Raw genomic sequence first — 13,157 nt, 5'->3', positions numbered from 1 at the left:
TTTTTTTTTTCTTTTAATCTCCCTTGTGAGGCTACAGAGACTAAGATGCCTAGTTCTATCCACTGTCTCATTTTAGTCGGCTTTTATGACTCAAGTGGAACTATTCAGTGGGATTCTTTTTCCCCTACCACAGGGTACTTAGCCTAAACCATTCATCACTGCTCCCATCTTAGCACCTTGTGGAAAAAGTCATCCCTGTTGCTGCTCATTGTCAGTCAAAACCCATTTAATAGTCTTTCAATCTCAGCACCTCGTTGATGGGTCATCCCTGACCATATTGTTAAGAATAATGCAGTGAGGCACAGCATTTCCACAGCAGGCACAGACAGCCAGAGATGGTTAACCCTCACTACTTCAACATATGAGGAACCTCCTCTTCATCAGTTCAAAATTATTTACAATGCAAATGTCGTTACTTGTGGAAAAAGTCAAGGGGATGGTGGTTCAAATCCTGCCACTGGTGAAGTTGAACCAAGGGCATGGTTCATTAAATTCCATGCTACAAAGCCCTCTGCAAGGGGCACCGTCTTAGTCTTCCGATAGGGGGGAGTTTGTAATGTCCAGGGTTGCAGAGTTGGATGGTATAAGGTCCGACTCTAACTCCAACTCCTAGAATTTCTAGGATGCCGACTCTGACTCCAACTCCGACTCCTTTGATTCCTCCGACTCCAGACTCCTTAACTCCTTGACCCCTATGTGGAAATCTATTCAGCAGATCCATATACCGTAATTTCCGGCGTATAGTGCGCAACTTTTTCCGTTGGAAGGGCCTAAAAATGGGGGGTGCACGTTATCCGGTGGTGTGCATTATCTACGGCCCACGATAAAAATTCTGCGGCTGTGTGTGTAATTTTTTTCACAACAACGTGACGATGTTGGCCGTCACAAAGTCGGGACGGTACACTTCTCCGTGACGTTCCGTGAGAACAAGAAGAACAGCCATGGTAACATGAAAGAATATGCCAGCATGGGCTACCGTATATAAGTATTTGGTATAGGTAGGTATCTATCGAATCTTATTTTTCATGTTTAAATAGGCCTAAACACCATGAAACATGATCAATATTCATGATATTTGCCCATGTTCACAGCATCCTAATTTGAATTTTTATGCTGGCTTTGTTGCTTCACTTTAGGTATGGTACAAATTCCGTTGTGGCCGTTCATAAACTCGTGTCAAACACCTGACTACAACACCCTCTTTCGGGAGTTATATTAACTAAATGTCACCTCGATGAGAGACTGTCCTATTTCACCACTGTCATTGCAGGTTCAAAGCTAAAACGAAACAGTATGTAATTTGTTTCAGTATTAAATAAAAAATGGTAAAGACGAATTATTTCCTCAAGATATAAAATGAACATTTTCTGTAAAAATCCCGAAATTTTTCTGTATAATTTACTTTAAATAATTTTTTTTTAGATCATATTTCCTACAAACTATTTAAGCTACAAAGTAATAAGGGACCAACGCACAACATGAGTCATATACCAGTACATGTAGTTCCGACTTTTTCTTAGATGGTTCTCCATTCTCTCGCTAGATGGCGATCAGGCATGCGCTTTATACGTCGGTGCACGCTCTCTGTGTACTGAGATAACGAAGTGCATGGGTGCGCATTATAACCTGATGCGCATTTTAAGCCAGAAAATACGGTACCAGCCTCCCACACCTATTCAGCAATCATTTTATAAATATTTTTCGTGTATATTATTTTTTACGTGAAACATTCACTTGTATGATAAAAATACTCACATATGCACTCACCTAGCTTTATGTATATATATATGTATATATATATATATATATATATATATATATATATATATATATATATATATATATACACACACACAAGCACGTATATTAGTATAATCATATATATATTAAATATATGATGATATTATTTATGCTCATGATCATCTACCAGCTTATGAGCACTTTCAAATCTGTCATGGCAGAGTTGCCACTTCAAGCTATATATTTTCTTTTTCCTTTGTGCCCCTCCCCTCCCCCCAAAAAAAAAATCATCTGTTATTACATTTGTCCATTCTCATAAACCTTCTATCACAATATTAGGAAAAAATGTGACAAATCATGATGAGGAAAGGTTAATGGAGAATGTCCTACCTAGTACTTACTGCAGAATTAATCTCACCATGTTATCATAAAAACCAGGAATCAGTTCAGGAAAGAGAAAGACAACCTTCCCCTGTGCACACTGTTCATAGCTGCTGTTGTTCCTCCCCTTTTCAGTCATCACCAAATGCTGTGACATATGCTCTAATGTCATTCCTATCTGGCCTCTGAGACTGGTCAAAGTTTATCTCAGGGCATTATCCCAGCATGACATAGCTCCTACAAAACAGTAAACCACACAAAAACACTTCCATTGACTTTTACATACATGAAGACTTATGTGTATAGTGCATACATAGTGGATATTTACTATCGTCTATACTGTCATGTACGTGTGTACATGATGGAGCTCTAGATGTTAACATAATTTGAATTAATTAGACTGTCAACAAAGGTAAAGTAGTTAGTTTAAATTATTTAAAGAAAAAAATCATATCTTTCACTTGACAGTTGACAAATTATTCAGAAATTTGAATTGATAATTATATTTATTGATGGAATATTTTTTGTTTCCATCTGGAGAGACCACTTAGTGTACATATACACTGCACACACTCACTATTGCCTCCAAAAATAAAAGCAAAACCATACAAAAACTGCTAAATTGTGCAACTGGTAAAACCAAACAAAGAAACCATGTTAAAGAAATAATTTTATTGGACTTAAGGAGTCGGAGTCGGATAAAAAATTCTGACTCCAACTCCGACTCCTAGTACTCTTAGAAATCCGACTCCGACTCCCAGCTAAAACCTCCGACTCTGACTCTGCAACCCTGCGTTAAACCATATCATATCAAATGAGAACATCCCAGTAGGCCACATCATACGATCTATGTACTAAAGGCTTCTTCCCCCCTTATAAGGGAGGTAGCCTGTCAAGGCACAGACCCACTTCAACCCATTCCACTCCTATCCTCCACCCTTGTATCCCTCTCATCTTAGCTTCTCATTGATGAAGGGTCATCCCTTTCTCCTGCCCACTCAGAAGCAATACAGCAAGACACAATATGTCTGCTGCTTCTCTTATACAGTGACCCTCCCACCTTTTCCCTGCATGCAGAAAATAGAGAAGACTGGGAAAATTCCCTTCAGGCTGCATCAGATTATCATTCACGCACAACCATTCTCCGATCAACCCTACCCCATGACTTCAACCTTCGCTGCTCTTCCTTCTTGCTAATGTGATGGGTGTCAAGACCCTGATACACAAGACCTATGCATTATTGCACTGACCCAGTGTGGCAGAATGTAGTGACTCTTTATCCTTGAATGCCTGACCTGGAAGTGGTATTAAATATTTTAATTTTTGTATGGAGTAATCTCCATATAAGGTGGAAGAGACTAAAAAAAAGCTCTGAAAGTTCCTCCTCTTCTACAGGATGTTGGTTCAAAATGGATTTTATTCAACCTGGCTGGACTTTACTGGAGGGTACATGGAAACCTGTACAATGGAATTGAGTGCTTACGCCGTTCCATTGCCACTGCTCCTCCTAAGTGGAAGGATGTTCCACTTGTCAACTTGGCCTCACTGCTGTACACAGCTGGACATATAGATGATGCCCTTACCCTCACCATGCAGGCAGTAGAGGTGACAGACAAAGAGGTAAGTTATTAGAAATGTACAGTAGTTCAGTATTTGATTTCTGTATCTCCCATATATAAGTGTGTTTGTGATATTGTTATTTATACTATACTTCTTAACCCTTTTGGTCCATTCATGAGGAGCTGAGGTGAGAAGGAAACAAATGGGTTGGGTTGGGAGGATGCCTGGGATAGCTGCTTCCCTTATAAGAGGGAAGAGGTCCTTGGTATGTAGATAGTATTTATATTCCTCTTTTTCAACATTTTAACTTGCCTTTGAAGTTTAAAACTAGGAAAGGCCTTGGCAGGAACTTCCTGAAATGTGGGTCTTTAGCATTTTACTGTATTCGGGAGAGGAAACATTATATTTTTGTATTGTAAATAATTGTCATCTTAAATTATCTCCTTTTTTATCCTTTTGAAGGCTGAGACTAACTTGCTATTGGCCAACCTCTATTGTGGAAAGGGGAACCTGACAGGGGCCTGGCACCATTACGAGCAAGTGCTCCTTGCTGATCCGAAGCATGTTCATGCTACCCACTTCCTCACTGCATTGGCCTGTCACACACTGCCTCCTCAGCCTCAGCCCCTGCCAACATGCCACAACCAGGTGAGGAACTCATTTTTGCATAGAAGTGGGGAGCTTCTGCCAGGGTGGCCAACTTACCTAGTGGTTCATGTTTGTGTATCCACATAGGCTGGCCCTGCTATGGATGTGCTGTGTCTTGCTGCATTGCTTCTGACTCAAGCAGGGAAAGGAATAACCCTTCATCATCTATAAGGCGATGAGATAAAAAGGAAATGATTGATGGGTGGGTAGGAGTGGGTGCATCCCATGGTTGATTTCCTCCATTGTAAGGGGGAAGAAACCTATTGGTGCATAGGTAGATAAGTAGATTTGGATCCAGGTATGAGTGGAGGATGGGGGTGTGCTTTGATTTGGCCACCCCCAGCATTATGGTGAAAAGTCTTTATGGAGTTTTTGTAAATATGTAGGTATGTATAGATGTGTACATGAAATAAAAGACTTACTCTGTCCCTGCTAACACATAAATACATACATACATATTCCAAAGGATCCCCCCACCCCACCCCCCGTACACAAGGGAGGTAGCAAAAGAACAAAGGCATAAAATCCACTCCCACCCATTCCGTCCTCACATATTCCACTCCCATTGATCCCCCTCCTTCCCTCGTATCTTGGCTCCTCCTTGATGATGGGTCATTCCAGTGTCTCACCCACTGCCTTGGGTCAGAAGCAGTGCAGCAAGGCACAGCACATCCACAGCAAAGCCACTTCATTTAATCTCTCTCCTTCCCCTCATGCAGAAAAAGAGAAGACGGGGAGAAATCCCTTCATGCTGCATCAATTTATTATTCATATCCTCCCTCACCCCCCATCCCTTACTCCCTCCTTTCCATGCATCACATCATCATCCATACGCAACCATTCTCCATTCACCCCTATCTTCTGTCTTCTCCCTTCTTTCCTCAATAGACATTCCCCTCTTTCCCAATGCCCCTTTTACCCCATCCATCCATCTCATCCTTGGTCACCCCCTCATGTTCACCTCTTCCACCTCTGCCTTCCACACTTCTTTAATTAATCTTTCTTCATTAATTCTTCCCTTGTGTCCAAACCATCCCAATACTTTTTAATTAACCCTGTCTCTCAACTCCCTTTCCACCCCTGTTCTCCTCCTCACCTCTTCGTTTCTCAATTGATCCAGCCTAGTAACCCCTATCATACATACATATACCAAGGCTTTTTCCCCCTTACAAGGGAGGTAGCCAAAAAGGAAAAGGCATAAAATCATTTCCACCCATTCCATCCCTGAATACACTCCACACCCCTCCACCCTCCCTCTTATCTTAGCAAATATAAAAAAAAAACTATCATAATTCTTAGAAATTTTATTTCAAACACATTCAAATTCCTCCTCTCTTCTTTTATGTTCCATGTTTCTGCCCCATACAGTGCTGTCAGCACAATCATGCCTCATACATCTCTTAGTATCCATTCCCAAATGTCATTTTCTGATTACACCTTTTAATCCCCCAAGGCATTTACTTGCTTCTCTCAATCTACATTCTACCTCCACCTCCATTGCTCCCTTTCCCACTGTATTTGCAACCAAGTATGTAAAACTATCCACTTTCTCTAGTCTCTCTCCCTTAGTACTCACTTCCAGTTTGCTGCCACATTCTCCCCTTGTACTTCTCATCACCTTACTTTTACCCACATTTAACTTCAACTTCCTTCTTTTGCACACCTTCCCAACCTCTGTCACTAATTTCCTCATCCCTCTGATCCTGCCACAAGTGCAGTGTCATCAGCAAACAACAACTGGCTTATTTCCCACTTTTCTCCATTTTCTGTAACCATCTCCAATCCCTGACCCATTACCCGTGCATTTACCTCTTGCACCACCCTATCCATGTATCCATGTTGTTTTAAGAACAGGTTAGACAACTTTATGGATAGTGATGACTGGTGGTAACAGACATGGAACTGCCTAGTGTAGGCCTTATGGTCTCTTGCTGTCTCCTTCATTTTTATGTTACGGTCTTACATTCTCTCTTCTTCCTTTTTCTCTCATTTTCTCTTTTTCTCTCTTTAACTCTGTTTTTCTTCTCTCTTCTCTCAATATCTCCTCTCTCTTTCTCATGCACTCTCTTTCTCTTGCTCTGTCTTGCTCTTGCTCTCTCTCTCTCTCTCTCTCTCTCTCTCTCATTCTTTGTTTCTTTCTCTCTCTTTCTCTTATGGTTGGGGACTTCACTCAAAGAAGGCTAATTACTTAACTTATGCTACTCTTCATCCAGCTCCTCTCCTTAAATCTCTTTTACCTCTTATACTCTGCCTCCTCAGCATGATATTGTCCTCCAGGATAGTAGCAGTGGTTATTGCTGACAAAATGTAATTTTCTTAATAGTTAGTAAATGTACTTTTTCTTTTAGGGAGGTGGAGAGGAGGATGGAGTTTGTGATGCTGATGGGGGTTGCCCAGCTCTGGAGGCTCAACTTAGTCAAGGTAAGGATTTAATTGTGTCGTATTTCCATGCTTTTCTCAACATATTAGTTCTTGACTTAGTTTCTCTTAGATGGACTTTAGCTTCCCTTCTGTCTTGTTTCCTCTCCAGTTCTCTTGGCAGCAGTAGCCCAGTCTGTCTGGCTTGCAACCTTGCTTTTATGTAATTTTTTACCCTGACTCTTCTTTTCTTTGTCTGTTTTTCTTTTTCATGACTAAATTTTATCTTTTTTCTTCTCCTCTCTTCTTTTTTCCTTATTCTAATTTGTTGTCTCCCATGTCTACTTCCCCAATAACCCTTGGGACCACAGGTCTTTTGCAAGAGAGACCAGGGGCAATGTATTGATTGATCTACTTCTTCAGAGATCACTGATGGGTACCTATGAGTGGTAATCCTGTAAGATGGAAAACAGAGAAAATAATTTCCCTGCTGACAATTTTCAAATGCCATCTGGAGGTACATGACAAGCAGCTTACATGCAAACTGAGATGCAGGTTTGTACTTCTGTCTCACTTGAAATGCTGAGGTAGTGCATCTAGAAGCATTTCAATTGAGAGAAAAGTTGAAACTGTACTTCAGTTCAGCATCAGGAAGTCTGCATTTGCTCTGTGTTGTGTTGCTTGTGTCTCAGCTTGTGTTTAGGCTCAGAGTCTGAACTGGGTCCAAGATCTCTTTTTATCAACTTCAACTGCATTTGTTCCAACTTTTCACATAAAAAGAGCTGACTGTTGGTGAATGTTTCACACTTATGACTTTCAGTTAGTGACAGAAACTGTCCCACACTAATACAACACAGATAACAGTTGTAACCAACTCCCCCTACCCCACCAACAGAGAACTGTAGAAGGGCTTGAAGGACCATCATTGCTAGCTAGTATGGGGTTGTGGGTTTCCAGTTAACGAAATTTGAGGCAACGGCTGTTACTGTCTGTATCCCCACAGTCATTTCTGTGATCAGTTGCAAATGCCCAACATCACACAAATTGTCCTGCTGTATGCAATTGGCAATTGCTTTTGAGAAAAGAAATGCCATGTGAGAACACAGCCTTTATCAGTATAATGCACTTGAAAAAACTCTAAAAAGCAAAACATCATACTAATTAAGGCTCCATCCTAACATGGCAATTTATTTGGTGCCCTGCTGTACCCACCCTGGTGCTCTTTTCCCTAAATTTTAACCATAAAAAAAAAAATAATAATAAACAAATAAATAAATAAATGAATAGAATAAAAAAAAAAAAAAAGGTACAGGCCTAGTAGTTTTAAATTGTAGAATGATAATTATTGCCATGAGATTAACTGACAGGACACCCTGATCTCCAGAGCATCAGTCCTTGGGCCTTTCCGTAAATCTCTCCGTGAAGAAACATTGGACTGTTTTGTATTGGTGTAGGAATATTTCAATGCGACAGGTAGGATGTGAACAAAGAATTAGATGAACTGGGTAAAGGGGACAAGAAATATGAGGAAGGTCTGTAGAGAAAGGAAGAGTGCAAAAATTTGGAGAGAGATTGTGAATGGATGAAAGAATGACAAAATGTGTGGCAGGGATGACCCTTTCTCCATGAGGAGCTAGGACAATTAATGTAATTTTGGATGATTGTGGGATAGGTGTAGGGTGGATGGGTGGGTGATATGACAGTATCAACCCACCTTTTAAGGGGGAAAGACCTATTGATATATGTTTTTTGTTTTTTTCAGAGGGACCTGTGGAAGTGATCAATTTGGAGGATGAAGAGGAAGAAGAAGAAAATGAAAGTGATATACAAGAAGGTGGAGAGGAAGCAAGCCAGCAGGAACAGCAGGAAGAAGGTTACAAGGTTGTCACTGACCAGCCTCTTGGGCCTGAATCAAAGGTGAGGGTATGATGTATGACTCCAGAAATAGAGAGCATTTATGAAATAAAAAAAAAGAATGCACATATGCGTACACACATAAAGTCCCTCACAAAAAACTTTTAAGAAAACTGGAAACCATAGGAGGGATGCAAGGTAAACTATTGAAATGGATGGAGGATTTTTTGCATGGAAGAAAAATGAGGGTAGTGCTCTGAGACAAGAGATCTACTTGGGAAGAGGTAATTAGTGGATCAGTATTGGCTCCAATAATGTTTGCTATTTATGTGAATGACATGGATGAGGGTGTGGAATGTTACATGAGCCTCATTGCAGATGATGCAAAATTGTTAAAGAAAGTGAGTACTGAAAAGGACTCTGACTCACTACAGAGAGATCTGAACAGGGTTTGGGAAAGGAGTCAGAAGTGGGAAGTAGACTTCAACATTAAGAAATGTAGCATAATGGAATTTGGAAAAAGTAAAAAAAGGATATCAGGACAATATAAAATTGGTGAAGAGGAATTAAAGAAAGTACATACATATACCAAAGTCTTCTTTCCCCTTACACGGGGGGTAGCCAAAAAGAAAAAGGCATAGAAACCACTCCCACCCATTCCATTCCTTACATATTCCATTCCCCTCCTCCCTCCCTCTCATCTTGGCACTTCCTGGATGACAGGTCATCCCTGCATCCTGTCCACTGCCCTGGGTCAGAAGCAGTGTTGCAAGACACAGCACATCCACAGCAAGGTCGCTTCATAAATTCGGCGACCCCCCCCCTCTCCGTCCCCTCATGCAGAAAAGGAGAAGACGGGGAGAAATCCCTTCAGGCTGTGTCAAATTTTTTCTCGTACATACTTCCTCACCCCCCATCCCCCACCCACTCCCCCTCATGCATCACAGCATCATCCATACACAACCCTTCTCCATTCACCCATCTCCCATCCTTCCTCAACAGACATTCCTCTCTTTTTTAAAGCCCCTTTTACCCCATACATCCATCTCATCCTAGGACACCCCCTCATATTCACTCCTTCCACCTCTGCCCTCCACACCTCTTTTACTAATCTTTTTCACTCATTCTTTCCATGTGTCCAAACCATCCTAATACTCTTTCATCAACCCTATCTCCCAACTCCCTTTCCACCCCTGTTCTCCTCCTCACCTCCTCATTTCTCACTCTATCTAGTAACCCCTATCATACTTCTCAGACACCTTATCTCAAACACATTCAAACTCCTTCTCTCTTCCCTTCTTATGTTCCATGTTTCTGCCCCATACAGTTCTGTCGGCACAATCACTCCTTCATATAACCTTCTCGTAGCATTCATTCCCAGATGTCTATTTTTCATTACACTTTTTAATTCACCAAGGTATTTACTTGCTTCTCTCAATCTACATTCTACCTCCAGCCCCCCTCCTCCCACATTCCTGCCACATTTCCACCCAAGTATCTAAAACTATCCACTTCCTCCAGTCTCTCACCCTTAATGCTCACTTCCAGCCTGCTGTCACTCTCTCCCCTTGTACATCTCATCACCTTACTTTTACCCACATTTATCTTCAGCTTCCTTCTTTCACACACCTTTTCAAACTCTGTTACTAACATCCTCAATCCCTTCTCTGATCCTGCTACAAGCACAGTGTTGTCAGCAAACAACAACCTGCTATTTCCCACTTTTCTCCATTTTCCTTAACCATCTCCAATCCCTGACCCACTACCCTTGCATTCACCTCTCGCACCACCCCATCCATGTATAGATTGAACAGCCAGGGTGACATAACACATCCATTTCTAATCCTAACACAAGCTCTACTACTCAAAAACTCTTGACTGCTCTTAACAGCTTTCCTCCTATACCATATATCTCCAGTTCCTCCCACAGTGCCTTCCTGTCTACTCTGTCGTAAGCCTTTTCCAGATCCATAAAAGCCTAAAAAACATCCTTACCTTTCCTTATAGCTTTCTCACATATCTGTCTTACCACAAAAATCTGATCTACACAACCCCTACCTGTCCTAAAACCACACTGTTCCTCACCAATTACTCCCTCTGTTCCTCTCCTAATCCTCTCAATCAAGACCCTCCCATAAGCCTTCCCAACTACACTCAACAAGCTGATCCCTCTGAAACTACTACACTCACACTTGTCCCCCTTTCCCTTGTAAAGCGGAACTGTACATGCACTTCTCCAGTCCTCCAGCACTCTACACCTCTCTTAAACAAATATTAGATAACCTCACCAGCCAGTCCACTACAACTGTACCTCCTTTCTTCAGACATTCTGCATGGCATCCATCCAACCCAGGTGCCTTACCTGCTCTCATCATCTTAACAGCTGCTTTCACTTCATCTTTCCCTATTTCTCCTCCATTTTCCTCACTCATCATGGTCATTTTCTTAGCGCTTCCCACTGCAACTATCTTTCCCTCCCTATCCTCCTTCACATATAGCAACTCCCTAAAATACTCTGCCCACCTTCCTCTCACTGCCTTCTCTTCCATTATCATCTCTCCATCTGCACCTTTTACCCCCTCCTCTCTACTTGATTCGCCTCCTCTTCCTCTTTTAATTTCTTTCCGAAACATCTTTTTATAACTTTCAAAATTTTCTGTCATACTCTTACCCCATTTCACATCTGCTCTCCTCTTTGCTTCCTTTATCTTATGCTTAATTTCCCTTATCTTCACTTTGTACCTCTCATGAGATTCCCTCATCCTAATTTGTAGCCAATCTATGAATGCCTGCTTCTTCTCTTCTACACCCTTCTTTGTTTCCTCATCCCACCACTCACTACCCTTCCTTCTATTTCCTCCTGCCCTCCTTGTTCCACATGCCATCTTTACACACCTTATGACTCCCTCCTTGAACCATCCCCATTCCTCCTCCACTCCTAGTTCTACTCTATCCTTCACTCCCTCCCACTCCTCTCTCAGCTTCTTATACTCATTTTCCTTTTCTTTCTCATTTAACCCCTTCCATACGGTGCCGCACACGTAGGCGTCATGGGGAGCGAGTGTATTCGCGAGGCTGCCATATCGGTGTCTTGATTATATTTATTGTAGTCGCCCCTCCATAATGACATTCTTTCTAATTCTTTTGTAATCGCATTTTCTATGATTATCAAAATTCACGGGTGAAGAGAGAACGATCGATATAAGCGGTGACTATATTTTATGATGCGAGTATTATTACGACACGTCGTACGGCTGGCATTGGCTGCTGCCACCGAGATCTAAGTCCATGACGCCTACGTGTGCGGCACCGTATGGAAGGGGTTAAGCAGTTCACTCTAAGTACCTCCCTACCTTCTGCCCTTTTCCTTTTTCTCCACCTAAAGTAAAGAAAGTAGGATCTGAAAAAGACCTGGGGGTGATCATCACAAGATATGTCCCCTGACAAACATATAAACAAAATTGTCACGAAACCTATAACTTGCTAAGATCAGTAAAACTGGATGAAGAAATGGTAAAGTACTAGTCACACCGAGAAGGCAGTCAGTAAAATGTTTGTGTGATGAATTTACTATCTTTAACTGTTTGTTGTATATAACGTTTCCTTTTATTTTATAGAAGTCCAATTTGCATATTTCTTTTATTTCATTATTCATATCAGACACCTTGGAATGCATGAAGCTAATTTTACAGGTATCCAACAAACAGATCCATGTGAGAATAGGTCTGGGAGCGGAAGAAGCAAACATGCCAGTCGAAAACGCAAGTGATGTAAAAGAAGAATTATCCATTCAGGATGATCCTTTGCCAGATGTTCTTCTTCGAGTACGAGAGAGAGTTGCCTCACCACCTCCACCACCACATGTTTGTGAAAGAGCCAATAAATTGAGTGACATAAAGCATTTCACATCCACATGGCTGTCAGTGTCTGCCAAAAACGTTGAGTAAGTAAAAGTAATGTACCCGTTCTTGATGAAAGTGATTTGTAGGTGCCTTCAATGTGTCAAGTTAAATGCCTGTACTGTGTTTGGATAATCATTGACTTATGACTTATGTTCTGACCAACTGGTAAGTCTATTTGGTTGTACATTGGTTTTAGTTACATATACATTTAATTGTCAACATACAGCTGGTTTAAGGCTAACCAGTTGTAAATTCATACGGTTTTGTCAGTCACAGGTGTATGTGTATATATATATATCACGTGAAAACCACTGTTGGAGTAAAAAAGACTGGAGACGGAGAATCTATATATTTCGATGCAAATTGCAATCCTCTTCAGTACTGAAGAGGATTACCATTTGCAATCGAAATATATAAATTCCTCATCTCCAGTCTTTTTTACTCCAACAGTGGTTTTCACATGATTGACAAATGTGTGATTACATTTTTCACCTGTAAAAAAAAAAATATATATATATATATATATATAGATATTATGCAGGGATGACCCATCATCCAGGAGGTGCCAAGATAAAAGGTAGGGAAAAGGGTGGAGGGGAGTGGTGTGTGATTGGGATGGAATGGGTTGGAGTGGTTTTTATGCCTTTGTAAGGGGGAAAAAGCCTTGGTATATGTATGTATGTATGTATGTTTTTTGGCTACCTCCCTTACAAG

The 13,157-nt window shown here is 41.1% G+C and overlaps 1 protein-coding gene across 2 annotated transcripts in view; it reads left to right on the top strand.

Annotated features, from left to right (window-relative positions):
- Positions 1-13,157, top strand: part of LOC143027689 (tetratricopeptide repeat protein 17) — a 51,400-nt gene that overhangs the window by 25,528 nt on the left and 12,715 nt on the right. The window contains exons 12-16 of one of the 2 annotated variants that reach the window (XM_076189133.1): positions 3,517-3,741; positions 4,144-4,329; positions 6,678-6,750; positions 8,450-8,604; positions 12,249-12,484. In XM_076189133.1, coding sequence (XP_076045248.1) covers positions 3,517-3,741; positions 4,144-4,329; positions 6,678-6,750; positions 8,450-8,604; positions 12,249-12,484 — 875 coding nt within the window. Of the gene's footprint in view, positions 1-3,516; positions 3,742-4,143; positions 4,330-6,677; positions 6,751-8,449; positions 8,605-12,233; positions 12,485-13,157 lie in introns of both variants that reach the window. The other variant, XM_076189132.1, reaches the window with a different exon arrangement.

This window comes from Oratosquilla oratoria, chromosome 8 (assembly GCF_046742065.1).
Source record: "Oratosquilla oratoria isolate Oo_2021 chromosome 8, ASM4674206v1, whole genome shotgun sequence".
Lineage (NCBI taxonomy): Eukaryota > Metazoa > Arthropoda > Malacostraca > Stomatopoda > Squillidae > Oratosquilla > Oratosquilla oratoria.
Note: the sequence above shows the minus strand (reverse complement) of the source record. Positions and strands in the feature narration are given on the sequence as shown.